General features: G+C 36.1%; 1 protein-coding gene across 1 annotated transcript; it reads right to left on the bottom strand.

The window, feature by feature from the left end:
* Positions 1-18,914: 18,914 nt before the first annotated feature.
* LOC149147355 (putative 2' cyclic ADP-D-ribose synthase BdTIR) lies at positions 18,915-19,259 on the bottom strand. The gene has a single exon (XM_089441807.1). The coding sequence runs from the start codon at positions 19,257-19,259 to the stop codon at positions 18,915-18,917; it is 345 nt and encodes a 114-aa protein (XP_089297933.1).
* Between the last annotated feature and the right edge of the window lie 427 nt (positions 19,260-19,686).

Here is a 19,686-nt window from a genome sequence, read left to right as displayed (position 1 = left end):
TCAACTGGCCTCTCTTCGGCTGAGTGGCACTGCTCTTTTCTGGTGGGAGAGAAAATTGCGAAGCAGTAATAGTGTGGGTAATCTTCCTTCCTCATGGCCTATTTTCATTTCTACATTAAAGGAACAATTTTATCCTTTGGGTTGTAAGAAAAAAGCCTTAATGGATTGGCAATATTTAAGGTAAGGCAAAGGTTAGGATGTGCAAATTTTTACAATTGAGCTTAGAAAACAAGCACTTAATTTAGGCATTGCACTTGACTCACCTGAAGTAGTAACCAAGTGTATTGGATCATTACATAGCTACATTAGACATTCCTTATTATTGTTTGAAACTACTACCATTGACTCGACCAGTGTAAAGGCCACCCATTTGGAAAACAGGTGAGCACATGGAAAAGATGATCACTCAAAGAGAACCATGACAGCCAAGAGAAGAGGAGCAAATCCCTCTTGTACACATTGTGAGAAAGAGGGGCATGAAGAAGAGAATTGCTAGAAGTTGCACCCTGAGCTGAGACCTGAGAGGAATGATAGAAAGGGGAAGCAGAAGGCCGTCACCACCGTGTAGCAAAGCCAAGATTCCGAGTCAGAGGAAGATGAGAAGGTCATAGCCATAAGAATTGCACGGGGTAGGCCCATTGACTTGGGGTTTGACTCCGGCGACGAGATGAAGTTTGTAGCCTTTGGGATCACAGTAGGAGGACCCATAGATTTGAGGTTTGATTCCGATAATGAATCAAGGATTTCAATTGACATAACGAAAAGGGCACTCCCCACAGTAGGACGCCAAGAACTTGAGGAGATTAAACATCACAACCAAGTAGAGAACGCTGAGCTAAGGAGGCTTCTACAAGAGGAAAGGGAAGAAAACAAAATATTACTACACCAGTTGCAAGCCAAGGACGCGGCCTTGGAAAATATGCAACATAGCCATCTAGAGGTAAAAAGCGATTCTCTGATTTCATATGATTTTCATGATGATGAATTTGCTGCGTTTGAGAAACATACTATAGGGATTGGATCCAAAATAATGAAGGAAATGGGATATCAAGGAAAGGGCCTCAGCATTAAAGGCCAAGGCATCATAAGCCCCATCAAAGTTAAGGAATTTCTGCGCCATGCAGGACTTGGATACACCAGAAAGGAGCTAGGGGAAAGCTCCAATATAGTAAGTAACCAACCGACGACAAACTTCAAAATTCCTCCCTAACAATATAGCGATAGTGAAGGCTCCATGAACACTTATCGAAGGAACACCAGGAGAAAGCACCCCAAGGCAGCCCCGAAAGTCTAGAAGAGAAACAATCATTGTAGTCATTGCAACCAAGAGGGGCACCAACAAACCTCGTGTCCGATACTCCACGCTTTGGAAACATCGCTAGAGGAGCCGAAAGGTGAACATGTTCAACAAATAAATCCACCCCATTCACGGTGGTTTTCTTTATTAAGTTGGTTTTTCTAGGGGTAGTAGATTGTTATGGCCACCATTGTAAATCATACGTTGCAAGTAAATGTAAAAATGATAGTGTGTTTCCCATCACTTCAAAGATGCAACAATGATATTTTGGACATTCCTTATTAGTATTTGGGGAATTAATTACTTTTTATGTAATCCTTAGCCAATGAGCGTGTTATTAACTCTTAGCAAGGAGGGGTTTTTGAGTCATGTGTGGTGTGCATGATTACAAGAATGTACCAGTTTCGTATGCAGGTGATTGAAAGTGTGGACTAAGACAGCGTGTTAATGCTTTTGTGGTCCAAAAGCTCTTTAGTGGGGAGGATTGATTTAGGTGGATCTTTAGACACAATGGCATGGGAAAAGCTCAAATTTCAAGGTGGCAGAAAGGCAATTATCTTGACATCATATCGAAGTGCTCATTGCCCTGATTCCAACTGTACAAACGACACTCCAATCCAAGTCCGAAGAAGGAGATAGAAGCAGTCAAAGTTCTGGGTTGAATTACAGGAAACAAAGGAAAATGAAAGTCCAAGGATGCTCCTAGAAATAGTCACATTGCGTAGATCTTTTCATTCTAAATCTACTGTAACTTGAATGGGATAAAATGGACTTCAGATGGTGAAGTTATCGCAAAAAGAAGTTGTGTTCGTTCCTTTGAAAAGGAGGCATTCCTTCTAAAAATGGGTCTAAAAGCATTATAAAGGAAAATCACAATCAGAGGGGTCCAAAGGGTAGACTTAAGGCTGGGCGGAAGGAACCCCCAATTAGTGATCTCCGAATTATTGCAATCGGGAGCAGACGACATGCAATATCAGCATCGGCGATCGACATTGGCGATCGGAGGAGAAGAAGGCATAGACTCCACCAATACGATACGTGAGGTCCGCAATCACCAGATTAGCGTATTGGCGATCCGCATAACCAAGGGGAAGACCCCTGGGCCATTGCGATAGTGACATGCGATAAAGCGATGGGCCAATGTGTGATTGCGCCTAGATCGTTGGATCAAGTGCGCAAATCAACGGTCAGGATTTGATCGGGGTGATCGGTGGTCAGGAAATTGTCGAATACCCGATATAAAGGGCCATTGACAGCGCGATATGTGACTTGCGATAAAGGGCCGGACCCGATGGGTTATAGACCCGATTTCATGAAATTTGAAGTCTGGTTTTTTGGATTTTCTGTGTTATTCTGTGTATTGTTTGTTTGAGCAGAAAAAGGCTATTTTCGGGGTTTTGTGGTAAAGAAAGGTCGGACGGTCGGATTTGTCGTGCCCGCCGATCCTTTCATTCAAACGGCTTCTATTATAAACAACCAGACTCCTGATTTAAGCGGCCTTGTAATAAAAATATATTATAAAACCCAATGAATGCAAAAAAATGCAGGCGGGGGAGAGAAATTTACATGCAGTTTGAGGCAGGAGCTCGTAGGAGGGGCGAAAGGTCATCTTGTCAAAATTTGAGAAATTTTATATGGTTTCAGCCCTTCTCGACACCACGAATGCAATGGTGCTATCCGTTTCTCCATCTGAGCTTTACATTTCTCATCCATTTTCCAGAATGGAGGTATAAGACTCCTTTTATGTAACTAATGATTGTATTCTTTTTTTTTTCATGCCACCTAATGAATGAAGGCCTCCCCATTGATCAAGCAGGGCCTGGAGACGTAGTCCAAGATGGACGAACTCCGTTATCAAGTCTTGTTGTCTTCGTTCATGCTTTATGTGTTGCTCCTCCTTCCTCATGTGTACATTCAGTTTTCTTTGTTAAACTACAATTTATGCATGTGATCCTTTAACACATCTATAAGCAAAAGATATTGGATCATTAATGGTCATAGTTTCATACCTACATGTCTTTGACATATTTCAATTAAAAAAAAGTCAATAAGTTATTGAAAAAGTAAATAGTTTATTGAATAATTGAATAAGTTATCGAAAGAAGATGTGGATTTTTTTTCTAAAGACATCAGATAGCTCAATTAGCGAAGGGAGAAATTTAAAAATTGGTTCATGTTATGTCATTTTTGGAATGGAAAGAACATGAATTTAAAACTAAAAATTTTCAAATCTATTGCAAGATATGAAGACAATTGAGAAATTTCATATAAACATAAATGACAAACACATACATCCACATAAAAAGTACCCAAATCATTACATAATCATCTTTAGGTTTTGCATGATATCTAAAATAATAAGAATAACCATTTCAATATTTATAGGTTGTTGTACCGAGTCCTTAACTCGGTGAGACTTTTTCAATTATTCATAGGATGTTGTACTCAATCTTTAACCTTTGACATGGTTAGATTTTTTTAAGAGAATTAATCCTCATATTGAAGACAATCTTCGAGACAAAAAATAACTAGAGGTGACAACTAATTTGACTTGAGGTGATGTAGATAAATATTGAATTCTATGATAAAGCATGTGCATGCATTGTAATATAATAAAAGAAAAAGAAACGTGCAAAAAAAAAATCAATTGGAACATTTGCATATTTATTGACGTCTCCATTCCTTGTTTTTTTTCTTTCCATGCCTTTTTTACAAGTTAGTCCAACCATAATTATGAGTGGCATCCTCTCCTACACATCGAACATTGGATTTGTATCTGGTATATTATTTCAACAAGGTCGCTTTTACGCAAGGTATGCAAGATTTATGTTGAGCAATAATAAGGCTTTAGCTATATTTATCATGGATCATCAAGATCTTATGTTTGTATGGAGAGCTTGAACCTGAGTTAAAAGGCTTGAATATGTTTTGGTTCAAGAAGAAGCTTGGTCTTATGCGACTTCCTTCATTCCCTTCTCGGTACCATATAGTTAACTATTCAAATGAAAGGAAAAAGGCGGAAGCTCACTATGATCACTTTAGTTAGGCGAATCATACAGGCGAATAGGATCCTATCCAGAAGGAAATCTAGAGAGACGATGTAGATTTAGACATTTTTACAGTCATCAAGAACAATACAAATCCAACTCAAACTAGTTGTTCTTGACTATTACCACGCCTTGCACCTGGGTCAGAAAATGAGGAGGGGTAATGACTATCTGGATAGAGGGAGGTGAGGTGATAAAAATGAAACCAATGAATGATCACAAGAGACTAATGCATGTGCATTGAACATGGACCAATTGATCCATTTCACCGTCAAATGAGACATGGGGCCATTTTTTTGGGGCATTCAGATTAATCAACAAATATGGGGGTTAAAAACACTTGTCATTTAGGAATTAGTATATCTAGGCCCCCTCTATTCAAATCTCATAAGTTACACTATGGTTCTGCCTTTGAATTTAGATGTGTTGCAACATTTTAAAACACATTCAAAATACTTCAGCTAAATAAATATTGAATTCAATAGTTAATCAGTTGGGGCTTGAGGTGAAACTTCCCACAACCAACCTGAATAGGAATCTCCTGTATGGTGTGGCGGCATGTCAAAAAATGTAGTTTGAAAGCCTCAAATGGGATTTTCATAAGGAAGTTGTAAGTGTCTTGGACTCTTGTGATGTTGGTATCTAAGCCCTTGTCTTATAGTTACGAGTTCAACTTTTGGTAGGATATTTAGCGATCAAGAGAACTCTAGGCCATTTGATGTTATGGATATGATGATGAGGACACCTGCTAATGAGAAAATGTGTGATGGGTTCCTATGGCAACGTTTCTCCTGGTAAGAATAATATCCTCATAAATCTTGGTTTTTTTTCCTCATTAATCTTGGTTTTCTTAAAACAATTATTACAAATGATAAATTTAATTGTAATGTTGAATGTTTAAACTCAAATGTACGAGTAACAAAATAGGTATGATAGATGAAGTAGCATGTTCCTGCAACCTTGAGACTTGTGGTAACACCTTCACAACCATTAAGAGAATTTTCAGGTAAAAAATGAGCCTCAAAATGAAAAAAATATTAACAAAATCAACTTTAAAAGAACTAATAGTATTTCGGATTATGATGTCATCCCCAAGGGTGAATATTTTTGGATGAAAGAAGAAAAACACTTTTTTTAATCATATTTTTGACTTATCGCCTTATATGTTTAATGAAATTTCAAGTGTGGGTGCTCTTTGGACACAATCTAATTTTGCATTCAACAAGTGCCCACACTTGAAATTTGAATAAACATATAAGTAGATATGTCGAAAACAAAATAATAAAAGAAATACTTTTATTTTTTACCTTTAAAAATTATAACTCTTATTTTATTATTTTTATTATTATTTTGTTATTTTCCTTAAGAGGCCCATTTTAGACCTTAATATTTCCCTAATGATATTTTTACCCTAGTATGATGTAGAATAAAGATATAAAGTCAATTCTCTTAATTCCATTGTAATTTTTGTAGAGTGTAACATGATTCCACCATATATTTAATTGTATATTTACATGTAGCAGCTCAAATGTACCATCAAAAGACATGAAGGAGTCTCATTCAACTCATTGAGACACAGACTTGATCTAAGAATATGGTTGGTTGAAATCAATGAAAGACATTATGCCTACCCCAATAAACCATCATGAATACATAACTTATTAACCTTGGTAATGACTATTAAGACAATTGTAAATAACTATTGAGATAGGAAGAGAAGTTTAGATAGGAGGAGAAATATATTAAGAAAAGAAGAGAAGTTTAGGTGCTTGGAGAAGTATAGGAAAGATGTAGGTGAATTTTGGTGTTAAGAAACAATTATAAAAAATAAAAATAGGGATGATTCAAAATAAAAATTCTAACCTATCATAACTGTTTTTTTGTATAGGATTATTTATGCATTCATGTCATGCAATGCACATTGGTGCACAATGAGATCATGTAAGGATAATCATCAACTACAAAAATTAAGGAATCTTACCCAATATGTAGAGCACACTCACTCCAACATTGAGGTTTATTATTTTGAAAGAGATATGCTTGACATCTAAGAGAAAACAAAGGACTAGAGCTAGCCTGGATGACTTCTAAAGAATGTTACATCTTTTCAAGCTACCATGTAGTGACATTACCAAGTTTTTTCAAAGTATTAGGTGGTGATAGCCCATATCTCATAAAGCTCAACTATAATAAGAGTGAATTAGGCAGATGGATCATGGATGAAAAAATTTAATTTTAGAGAAATAATGTTAGACTTAGGTCTAACATTACCTAATTTGGTGAAAATGACTCATGTACATTTTTACCTAAGATATGGATGTAGGATGTGTGCCTTTTTCTCTCTCTCTCTCAGACCATTATGATTAGTTACAGTTATTCCAAACTATATGGGATCATTTTGGAAAAGAAGAAAATTAGTTTTAGGATACGTCACTCAACTATTTACCATATCTCTCTCTCTCTCTCTCTCTCTCTCTCTCTCTCTCTCTCTCGGACCATAGGACCATTATGATTAGTTACAGTTATTCCAAACTATATGGGATCATTTTGGAAAAGAAGAAAATTGGTTTTAGGATATGTCACTCAACAATTTACCATCTTGTAACTCTTAGGATCAGTTTTGAGGAATGTCACAATAGTAAAACCGATCTCTTATGTTGTTTTGTTGATTTCATAAAATCTTTCAACATAATTCCTTGGGATAAGTTATGGCATAAACTCAAAGAAATTATGGTTCCTCCTAAGTTGAGGGTTGTTGTGATTCAACTATACAAGAGTGTTGTTGCCAAGATTAATACCATCGAGGGTTGGTATAAATAAATTAATGCAATATTGGCATTTAGAAAGGGTGTCCCATATCGCATACTCCTTTTGGCATTTTCATTTATAATCTATAATATATTTGAAAGTTATGGGATGCGATGGTCTCAAGCTTGCTGGTATGGTCATTACTATTCTCCTTTATGTTGATGATATTGTTCTTCTACCCATAAGCATGAGGATCTCAATCGGAAGCTTAAAATTCTCCATGATTATTGATCCAAGATGGGTATGATTGTTAATATTGCCAAGACTAAAGTCATGATAATTAAATCCAAAAGTACCAACCATGAAAATTTCATCTATGATAACAATTACTTGGATAAGGTTTCTTCATAAAATTATTTAGTTATTGACATTCATCATTAGCTCAACTAGGATTATAATGTTACGAAAAGGATTATTAGAGGCTGGAAATATTATTATGAGCTTGTAAACAATTGCAAGAGGAGTCATCTTTGGGTTTGGAGAAAAAAAAGAGTTCCTCTTTGATACTCTCACTTCCATTTTTATTTTATATGGATGTGAGGTTTTGGGTTGCAATATATCTAGAGAATCATGGAGGAAGAGTTGATTCAAAAGAAATTTATAACCTAAAACCTCAATATTAAAGGAAATACTCCCGATCATATCTTGTTGACTAAAACTAGACGCTCCCCCATTGAAAGCATGGCTATGTTTTACTATTTGATGTATAAGAAGAGGCTTTACAACATGGAAACCAAGAGGTTCCCCAAATTTGCTTCTAACTCTATCCAAATACCCCACCTCTAGCTCAAGCAAGGTTGGCACAAGGATTCCCTTATTGGCTCAACCATTTAGAGATAAAGGAGGTGATCATCTTGGAGAATAAAGATAATATTAAAAGAAAATGAAAGAGATCACAATTTCTTAAAATAAATTATTTACAAGCCAAAATCACTATACTTTTCTCAAAAGATTATGACCATACTTCCTTAAAAGAAAGATCACACTAAAATTATCACATTTTCTCAAAATAAAGATCACACTTTTCTCGAAATAAAGATCACACTTGTAGAAAGGAAATGATCAAATTTGCTTATGGAAAATGAAATTAAATTTAAATCACTCAAAAGGAAACTAACTCTACGATCACACCAATTATACATTGAAATCTTCTTCACTAAATAACTCAAAATACACTACAAATCTATATCAATCCATACACTGTCAAACTACTTTCATGTGCATAAGAGGTCTCAAGTTCACTCATTCTTCCTACAACAAAAATGATTAAACAATCCTGCTTCAAACTCAATCTAAACATCCATTCAAAATCAAAACTAACGAGCATTTGCATCTAATGTTGCAAAGGAAACGCTGTAAGGCATACAGTGGAGGAATATTGAAATGTGAATGGGCATTTTTGAAAGAAAGGGTCGATGATAATGAGTTTCGATTGAGGAAGCCATGCCTAAAACCCTATTCGGGGGTTAAAGTGGCTATAAAATGGAATAAAATCGTCATAAATAGCCATTGAAGTTGTTTAAACACCTTTGTATTTGGATAAAGATTGCCTAGTTGAAGGTGAAGGTAAACAAATGAATCCAGGTGAACAGGTTGATGATAATGAGTTTCAATTGAGGAAGCCATGCCTAAAACCCTATTCTGGGGTTAAAGTGGCTATAAAATGGAATAAAAATAGTCATAAATAGCCATTGAAGTTGTTTAAACCCCTTTGTATCTGGATAAAGATTGCCTAGTTGAAGGTGAAGGTAAACAAATTAATCCAGGTGAACAACAACTAGGTATCCATATCGATTTGGATAAGGTTATTTAAGAAATCATTATTTAAACAAAAAAATTAATTAATATCAAGATATATTTAAAACATGTATTATATTCATTAAAATAAATTGATTTTTTTTTTAAATATGTTAAAATCCATTGATAATGAATTGGTTGTAAAGACATAAACTATCAAAATGGTATTTCATCTTGAGACATCATTTTTCAAGTTTCAATTGGAAAATACAAGTAGTAAATTGTAACGGAAGAGGTTAGAGAAGAAATATAATATTCTGAAGAACATTGTGGTTGTCATTCCATATTTGAAGTTGCATCGAAATTTGTTGGAGGCATCGAAGACCTGAAGAAGCAGAGATGAACCTGAAAAATGTATATTTTGTTAGGATTTGTAATATGTAAATTAAGTGTGGAAATTTATTTGTAATGTTTTGCATGTGAGTTGTGTTAAAATGAAATTGGAATGAATGGAAATGAAGTTACAAGGGAGAGAAACAAGGCACAGTCTAAAGTTTGGAGGGGAAATGAGATATGAAATCTTTTATAGGAATGTGCCTATGTAATGATGTATGGAATCTAGATTGTACATAAAGGTGCATTGAATATATAGACATTATTACAAGCTCATTCAAACCCAAGTGTGACATCAACTTCAGATTCCCTAAACCCTCGGATGAGTTTGTGCTAATTATAGCCCAGGTTGGATTGGTAATAAATCTGGGTTTTACTTGGATTGAACTTACTACTAAAATAACAAAGGTTTTGGTCTTTTGTGAATTAAAATTCATGCAATTTGAGTGTTTTTGCAAAGTAATCTGCATTTTCTTTAACATTGTACATAAAAAAGGTTTGGTCTTTTGTGAATTAAAACTCATGCAATTTGAGTGTTTTTGCAAAGTAATCTGCATTTTCTTTAACATTGTACACAAAAAAGGTAGTTGTTCTATAACAAGCTTGGGAAAGATGTCCATGATTATTAAATAAAATGAGGTGAATATTCAATGTCATTGAATAATATTCTCAGTGTTAATAAATCTAAATCTATGCTAGTTTATTTCATGAACAGAATAATCAGAGCTAAAAACAGTCACCAAGGGCTTGCAGACTACTTCCTCAATTTATCCTCTACACTCTGACTTATTTGTAATGTAGCCTAGCATGTGAAGGGTGTGCTAGTTAGCAGAGTAGGGTAAAGTCTAAAAAAGGCTTAAATACTTGTTATCATCTCATTTCTCTAAACCCTCTTTCCCTTGCTTTTGTACTCCGTTCATTCAATATTTCAAGTATTCACTGCCTGTTATCTTCCTTAATCACTTAATCCATTGAATTCAGTCCAAAACATAAATACCAAGATGCCTACAACTACTGCTACTCATTCGAGGAGGAACATCCCCAAAAGAGGGCAGGTGAAGGCAGCCATTGCCTCTTCCCTTGCCCAATCCATCAGATCAGTGTTAGGATCCCCTAAATCCTTCAACCACTCTGTTGTTTCCTCTTCCTCTTCTCTCGCGACTGCAAATCGTTTGAGAGCACAATGAATGACTTGTAGATCAAATGGGCTTGAGTTTCTTTCATTACAAATTCAGTGATGCAAAAATTAAATCATTATGGATGAAAGCATGGGATCCATAGATCTGTTGTCCAAATCATTTGCTCATTTGTCTAACTCTTTTCCCCAGATTTGAAGCCCTGCAACACCAATGGAGTTTTCTCTTTATGCTGTAGTGAGTCACCAAATATAAAGAGGGGAAATATTTTCTACTATAGCATCTTTTCCTAGTTGCAGTTGAAAAGCTCTGAAATACAAAGTTTGTTGATCAGAGATTTTGAGTTGAAATATATGGCACTTGATTCCCCTTGGCATGTGTAACTGATTTTGATCCATTAGTGGTGTTTATAAACTTCATCTATGTATTGGATTGATAGAAATACCCATTAACATGTAGAATAGACTTGAATCCTGTTTTTTACATCCAACAGCTAAGAGTTTACTGATTCATCATGCTTTTGATCCATAAGTGAGTGGCTATAAACCTTAACTTTGCATTGAGTGATGAATCATTTGCATGAATGTGTTTTGAATGTGTGGCTAATTAGCATGAATGTTCTTTAAATGTGTGGTTAATCAAATATGAATCGTTTGCATGAATGTGCTTTGAATGTGTGGTTAATCAGATATGAATTGTTTGCATGAATGTGTGGTTAATCAGGTACTCAACACTCACTTTGAATGTGTTGTTAATCATTTGAATGTGTGGATGCATGAATGTGCTTTGAATGTGTGGTTAATCAAATATGAATCATTTACATGAATGTGTGGTTAATCAAGAACTCAACACTCACTTTGAGTGTGTGGTTAATCATTTGAATGTGTGATTAATGAAATATAAATTGTTTGTATTTTGGTAGTGAATGTTAATAATTGAAGTTACATGTAGTTGAAGTTATTAAAAAGCTAAAATATTTTCTATTGTTTATCTTATAACTGTTTAAACTAGAAGGAGATTATAACTGTTCACATAGTTGAAATTTGGAGGAGATTCTTTCATTTAGGTTAATGAAATGAAACTCTGAACAATTTATTTTGATTTAGGTTACTAATGGTCAAAAAATTATTTTTGAGCTTATAATTGCTCACCTATATGATGCATTCATTTGGAGTTAATTATATCATTTAGATTTATTGTGACAAAAATCTAATGTGAGTGTCAAATATGTAGGATGGAGAAAGTAGACGTTATGTGTATTCGCAACAGAGCCAAAATTCTGGGAACTGTAATTTGTGTGGGTGGAGCAATGGCTATGAGTTTCCTTCAAGGTCCTACTCTAGCCCAACTCAGGCCTTTGTGGGGACAATCAACATCAGTTTCCAACACTAATAGAGTACACCTAGTGAAAACCATTCTACACGAGGGAGATTCAGGCAACCAGATTAGAGGGTGTATTTACCTTATCTCAGCAGTGATAATGTTATCCACTACCATGATATTGCAGGTCTCCCTACCACCTTGCATATTAAATTGATACCCAATTATAACCCTTTTCTATTTTTAGAAGTTTCAAAGCTCCCCATCCAATCAAATGTATGATTATAATTTCATGTGCAGGTTGAGACATTGAAGAAGTTTCCAACCACACTATCCCTTACATCAATTACTGCCATTCTAGGCTCCATCCAAACTGTTCTCCTAATAGTCATTCTTGACAGTGGCATCATTCCAACATCATGGATACCGGATAGGGCTAATATTTTGACTGTGTTCACTGCAGTAAGTCTACATACATGAATGATGTTCTTCCTCAATTTTCCCAGCCATGAATAACTTAAATTTTTGTTAGGTGGTTAAGATGATTTGTGGAAGAATAATTCAATTTGGCAGGGAATCATATTCAATGCATTGGCATTTCCATTACAGTTATGGTGTTTGAGGAAACGAGGGCCAGTATTCATTACAATATTCAACCCAGTGTCTACCGTGTGCTCAACAATTTTATCATCTATAGACTATAGTTCTGGGAGACACGTTGTGTTTGGGAAGGTGGGTGGTTTGTTATATTCTCAAATATTCAATTCGGTGGTTTTTTATATACTCCAATATTCAATTTGTGTTAGAGTGGTTCAGGTAAAATTAAAATTGATTAGATAAAGTTATTAGTTGTTTTTGGGCTAATGAGAATCTATGGTTTTGTCCATCGTATTCATATGGAATATAGTATATTCTTAAGTCTTCATTTTATATTAGAGTGGTTCAAGTAAATTTGATTAGGTAAAGTCATCAACTATTTTGGGGTTCATGAGAACCCATAATTTTGTCTATGGTATTCATGTGGAATATAGCCTGTTTAAAAACAGAAAGACTCCATAAGTGAAAGAAATTAACATGGTGGCTTTTGGCTTTTAAATAGGTTATATTCCACAGGAATATCATGGGCCAAACCATGGGTTGGAGCCAGAAAACTACTTATAACTCGACTAAATCAAGTTTACCAGAACTACCCTAACAATTTACATTAAATTTATTATTTCTTCTCTCATTTTGCCTACAAATTTACAAAATTAATTAATTGAAATGCTTGATTTTCCTACACTAGATCAGTTTGATGGGTGTGATTCTTATATTCATTGGTCTCTACCTTTTTCTGTGGGGCAAAATCCAAGACGATGCTACCCAAATCAAAATATCTTCTGACGAAGAAGCAGATATAGCCATCACAGCAGAAGGAGAAGAAAATTAGCACCCACCTCCTGCTTTTGAAGTAGTGGATGTGAAAACACCTTTACTACAGTAACATTCTTGACATTTTGTTGAAAAATTGCAATGTTTGTAATAAACACTTAGTCTGTTCGAACAAAGATGGCAGCTCAGGCACACAATAGTACTAGGTAAATCTTTGATGTTTGTACGGAACAAATTTAACTTTTTCAAAGACGGTTGACTTCCAACCTGGGAAGGCAATAACTCCATTTGGAGGCAACCTGATAGATCTAAACATTCAAGAGTGGTGATATCTCCAAGTGTGGAAAGAGTCAAATTCAAACAATCACTCAAATGTAGATGTCTAAGTTGCAATAGATTTCCCTGAAAGCCTGGAAGCATTTCCAGACATTTACACCTAGAAAGATTGATGTATTGAATATTTTTTAAATTTTCGAAGGAACTTGGAAGCATCTTCAAACTTTTGCACAATGTCAAATTCATGGTTTGGAGATTTCTCAGATTTTGAAACAAATTTGGAAGCATCTTCAAACTTCCGCACAGTGTGAGATTGATATGTTGGAGAGTTGTTAGATTCCCAAAGGAATTTGGAATCATCTCCAAATTGCTGCACTTAGAAATATTGGCGTGTTGGAGATTTACCAGATTCCCAATTGGAATCATCTCCAAATTGCTGCACTTAGAAATATTGGCATGTTGGAGATTTACCAGATTCCCAAAGGAATTTGGGAGAATTTTTAAACTTCCACAGTCTGTCAGATTGATGTGTTGAAGATTTGTTAGATTACTAAAAGAATTTGGAAGAATTTCCAAACTACTGCACTTGGACAGATGGAAGTATTCGAGCTTTTTTAGATTCCCAAATAAAATTGGAAGAAGCTGCAATTTCGGGCAACCCTATGAGGGTTAGATATCTCAAGGAGCTCAAATAACAAAATTCTTCTGATAGCATTGCTACATCTGCGTATGTCAACAATCACAGACAATTCAGTACAATCGTTTCTAGGTGCTTCATCGACCTTAATGACTTTGGAAACTCGGAAAATGGAGCTTCAATATTTAATTCGCGCAAGTGGAGAGGTGCCTGCAATGTTAAGTATGTTTCGATTATATAAGAAATTGAAAAGATAGGAGAATTCTTGCTCTGAAAATTGCTGCATCTATATGTACGTACCTTAGATCGAGATTGCCACAATCTTTTCAATTCCCAACTGAACACTTCTAAAACTCTTAAATCGCACAATGGAATTCAAGAAGGCAGTGATGAGTAGATCGACACATTCCAATGAAGCCATATGAGTTTTGGTGACCACACCGAAGTCAAGATGCTTTCAAAGTTTCCTTCAACTTCAAGAAGTTGCAATTTCCTGATTCCGCAGACCTCTTGACTGGAACTTGTATTCAAGGGAAATTCTAATTCTGAATGGAACGCTTCCTAATCTTCATCCTACCCAATAAAGGTGTACCAAGGAGCCATCTCAAATCCGCGCACTTCTGTTATCACCTATTTGTGGTTTGAAAACAATAAACTATTATTAACATAATGTGTGGCGGACTGTTTTGAATACAAAATACTGAAAGTTCTTTAGACATTCAACAATTAGGATGGCTCAAACACTTATAGAGGATGATTGTTGCAACAACTCATGAGGATGAAGATTCTTTATCGGTCGCCAAAGCCAACGCGGTAATAATTCTGGAAAATCCGCAATAGCTCTTCCCAAATCTATGAGGTGATCATGCATTCTTATTCTATTTTCAGCGTCCAACTCGACAAGACACTTGTTGAGCAGATTTTGAAACCCTACCAAACCATTCCATCCCGAACCCCTCCATATTTTTATCCATGTATCCTTCTCTTTTCCTATCGAAAAACAGGCGATATCTAAAAATATTTGCCGCTACTCATGATTGAGAGAGTCGTATCTAATTTTAAGGCTCCTTTCTATCTTTGTAGGTAATGTTTGGTGAAGTCCATTCAGTTGCTCTTCCCAGTAAAGTTTTTCATGTACACAAACAAGCAACCCAAAAACTTTCATTGATAGAGGCAAACCATGGCATGCCTTTAAAAACCCATCTACAAGATTTTGAAATCTTGGTAGTGGATATGGCTGGAAAAAGGCATGCAAGCAAAACAACTCTTGGGAGTGTGCTATATTGAGGTCTGGTAACTGATAAATTGACGACTCTGCAATTCCTGCACTTCTAAGGATATGCTTGACCATAAACGTAACCAAAATCAAGCTCTTGGGGTGAAGGACATGCTTAATTGGCAAGAAAGGATCTAGTTGATCCACATGACCTACATCATTTAATATTATGAGTGCCTCACAAGCTGAAAGATTCTTTTTAAGTATCTCCACGCCTTCTTCCCACTTCTCAATTTTGATATCTCTATCCTTCAAGTCCTTAATGAGTTTGCTTTATACATTGTTTAGAGACATTTTATTTGCATTTTCCCTCACATCAAATAGAAAACAGGATCTATCATAATCTGACCTCTTACGATTAAAAAGTTCTTTGGCCAGCATTGTCTTTCCAATTCCACCGATGCCCACAATCCCCACAACCTTGACCTCCACATGCTCACCATGATGTAGTCGTAGTGTCCCTTAAAAATCTTGTAACTTTTCCGCCAAACCAGTTGGATATTTTGCCACATCCAATGGCATTGCAACATTTTTCAACACGGCTTGCACAACCTTCTCCAATAGCTCCTCTTCGTGCTCCTCCAAGAGTCTCTCTTCGCCCTCGTCCCTGAATATTAATTAAGATAGTAAAGTAAGTAATGAAAAAATCATACTTGAGATGTGATGTATGCTTCAATGCAACAGATTTAGACCTAATATGGATCAAGACAGTGGATATCCTTACCCATTACCCTCCTCCAGTTCAAAGTCACTTATATTCATGACATGATGAAGGGCATTTCACCAAGTCTTGATAGTCTGCAAGTCGTACTGCTGCTTCTCTTCGTGGATACGTAGGGATTTAGCATATGATCCATATTTATCTTTGCCCATCCACCTGACCTCCGAGGGCTTCACTTTATAGAAGACCGGAAGAATAATAGCTTTGGACTCCACCATGACGACCAGCACATCCAGGCACCACCAGGATTCGGCATAGGTCGCAGATAAAATGGCTATATGGACAGAGGCTACTCAAACAGCAGCTTCTATGCAGCTTCTATCTGAGATGTAATATTGTGTCCAGCCTGCAGTTCAGGCTTGTCGAGAAAGACTTGCAAGAGGCGACAATATTTGCAACCATTAGACCAGTGCACAAACTGTTTCAACAACTAATATTTTGTAACCATTCTAATCTAATGGCTGAAATCTTTGCAATCGTCTTACATATAATCCTATGGCATATAAAGATGACAGGTAGGCAGAGAGAACTAGTTTTTTGTAACCATTCTAATCTAATGGTTGAAGTCTTTGCAATCGTCTTACATATAATCAAAGATGACAGGTAGGCAGAGAAAGGAGTTGATTTCAGAGGGAAATGCCTTACGGCGTAATTAATTAATCGTCAATGGTAAAGGTGACATACAAGGTGACATACCCATCCTCAGGTTTGATTTCAGAGGCGTAATTAATTAATCGTCAATGATAAAGGTGACATACAAGGTAACATACCCATCCTCAGGTTTACCAATACGTCAAACAATATTTTCATTTATTATTCAAAGTATAACACACCAATATACATGTTCAAAAATAAAAATATCTGCAATTATTTTGATGATAATAACAGATTTAAACCCAGCTTACCATGACAATTCCCTCCATCACACACATTGAGAAAGGTCAAGCTTATTTACCTTGCCCGGTTGGGCTATATATATGCACTGTTAAATTTATATTGGTATAAATTTAATTATATATGCTTACAGCCCAACCACATTTAATATCCTAAACCACATACATTTAATATCCTAAACCACATACAATATCCTATAGCAGAGTAAATATTATTTGCCAGGGAGAAAAGCAGAGAGTAAATATTATTTGCCATGGAGAAAATCAGAGCTTATTTACCATGCCATAGGATCAAGTGCAAGAAAGGAAGCCGCACGTGCTTGAACAGGGCTAGAAACGTTAGGCCGCTACTAAAAAGGCGTAACAAACTTACGTGTTAGTCTCCGCTTTGGTCTGTTCCGTAGTTTTAAATGAGAAGGAAGTCAAATCATTAGCACTACGTGTAAATTTTACAACGTCAATCCACTAAACTAATATTTATAAACTAATGTTTTTTTATTTAATGTCAATCCACTAAACCAATATTTATAAACTAATGTTTTTATATTCAGTCCTTCAAGCTGTGGATTTTTCCATTTTTATGTAGTTATAGAGAATCGTCTTTCCATTTTGCTTCACATAATATAGCTATTGAGATATGTTTTTATTATGCTCATACTTCAGATAGAAGTGAATACTTTAAGTAGATACGATGAATTGAATTTCAGATAGAAGTGATAAAGGGATTGAAGCGTTAAATCCATACTATGAAATGTGCACCTACAACCGACGGTTCATTATCATGCTCATGCTTCTATCCCTAACAACTGATGATGAGCAATTCTTATATTGCATGTAATAAGAAGGTTAGCATGCTGGGACAAGTTTCTTTCTATGGCTGAGGACATGTGCAATTTTAGAACGATCTAAACCTCAAAATGACATGCCCGTTTGATATTGAACCTGGGCAATCATCGTGGCACTGCTTTAGCGTACGGTTCATCTTTATCTTTGCCCGTCCCCCTGACCTCCGAGGGCTTCACTTTATAGAAGACCGGAAGAATAATAGCTATTTCTCAAACATTATATCGGATTAAATCATCACCCGTTAGCATTCGATGTTCTATTTGATTAAATTCAAAATAATTCCTAAACATAAAATGCTTAAAGATAATTCAAAGATTTACTCAAATGTACATAATATAAATCCACATGTTCTATTTGATTAAATTCAAAATAATTCCTAAACATAAAATGTTTAAAGATAATTCAATGATTTACTCAAATGTACATAATATAAATCCTTTCAATGGCGTGCACTTTGCACATTGTATAGCAAAGCAGATCATGGGCTAACAATTGACTCATAGTTAAACCTCAATATGCAGTGATATAAGCAAGATTCAATTACATTCTTACAGACTATAACCTGGTCGTTCTTCATCATCTGTATTCACCATGCCAACGATTTATTCATTGGTGGGCAGCCTCTTTCCTGCCGGTAGACACAATCTCTGTGTTAATGGTGGAGCCGAAACCCACGTCCAATTTTACATTATCCAAGATCCAGGGATGATTTACATCATTCCAATCATCACGTTTAAAGAGTAATTTAGTACCTCGCCCAATCTAAACAAAGTTTGGATATCAAGAAAGCTCAAAGAAAATAAGAACTCACTCGAGATTTGATCGCAAGAAAATCGGCGTCTGCGGTTCTTCTGCTGCATTCCAAGAACGAGTTCCTTCCCGGAATCCGATATGGAGGGCAAGAAGGGGTAACTCAGCTTTGGGTTTGCCTTTTGTATTTGCTCATACATGACCACGGCATCGTTCACTGCCAAAAAGGGTGTCCTCCCTAAAATTGTGAGAAGTTAAGAATATTTTGGAATTTGGCTAACAGTAATACTTCTATGAAATTCTGAAATATCCCAAAAATCGAGATAAATTTCAAGGAAAAATAGGGTAGACTAATCTTTCTATAAAACATAAACTAAAATAAAATTTGACAAAGGAGTGAGAATTCTCACCCATTACAAGCTTCCAGCTCCAAGCCACTTATGTCTGCAACACGACAAAGAGCATCTCCCCATTTTTCAACAGTGCTCGGATCGTATCTCTTCTTCTTTTCCAGATCGCGAAGGGCTCGTCCATACATTCCATCTTCGCCCTTGCCCATTCTGACCCGTAGATCAGATGGCTTTACATGGTAAAACACCGGAATAATGCTAGTCCCCGATTTCAACATCAGCACGAGCTCTTCCAAACACCATTTTGATTCGGTGTACCTTGGAGATAAAATGGCTATATGAACATAGGCGGTTGCAATAGCTCCTTTTATTTGACAACTTAAGTTGTCTCCCGCCTGCATTTCTGATTGGTCCATAAAGACTCTGAATCCATAGGAAAGAAGCCGACGGTAGAGATGGCTGGCCAATGTTTTCTTAACCTCTGGGCCGCGATGATAAGAAATACGTCATAACTGTAATTGATGTTGGAAGATGCTGCAGTGGAGCTGGAGGCGCAGGAACATGAAGCGCACATCTGATGATCTGCCATTAATTCTAACTGAGACATTCCCTTCGTATACCCCACCTCAAGCGCACATCTGATGATCTGCCATTAATTCTAATTGAGACATTCCCTTCGTATACCCCACCTCACTGTCATACATCGCATACGCCTTCAACACATTGTGGAGAGACCTCTGCGCGAACTTCGCATAGGCCTTCAACATATTGTGGAGAGACCTCTGCGTGAATTGAAAAATTAATAAGCCAGAAGTCAGTTATTGAGCC

The sequence above is a fragment of the Pinus tabuliformis genome, chromosome 9, assembly GCF_031772625.1.
Source record: "Pinus tabuliformis cultivar Carrire ecotype Pingquan chromosome 9, CPIR1, whole genome shotgun sequence".
NCBI classification, from domain to species: Eukaryota; Viridiplantae; Streptophyta; class Pinopsida; order Pinales; family Pinaceae; genus Pinus; species Pinus tabuliformis.
Note: the sequence above shows the minus strand (reverse complement) of the source record. Positions and strands in the feature narration are given on the sequence as shown.

Bases quoted from the DNA above. Each gene is read 5' to 3' on its own strand.
- LOC149147355 (XM_089441807.1), bottom strand. From the start codon at position 19,259: ATGCAGGCGGGAGACAACTTAAGTTGTCAAATAAAAGGAGCTATTGCA.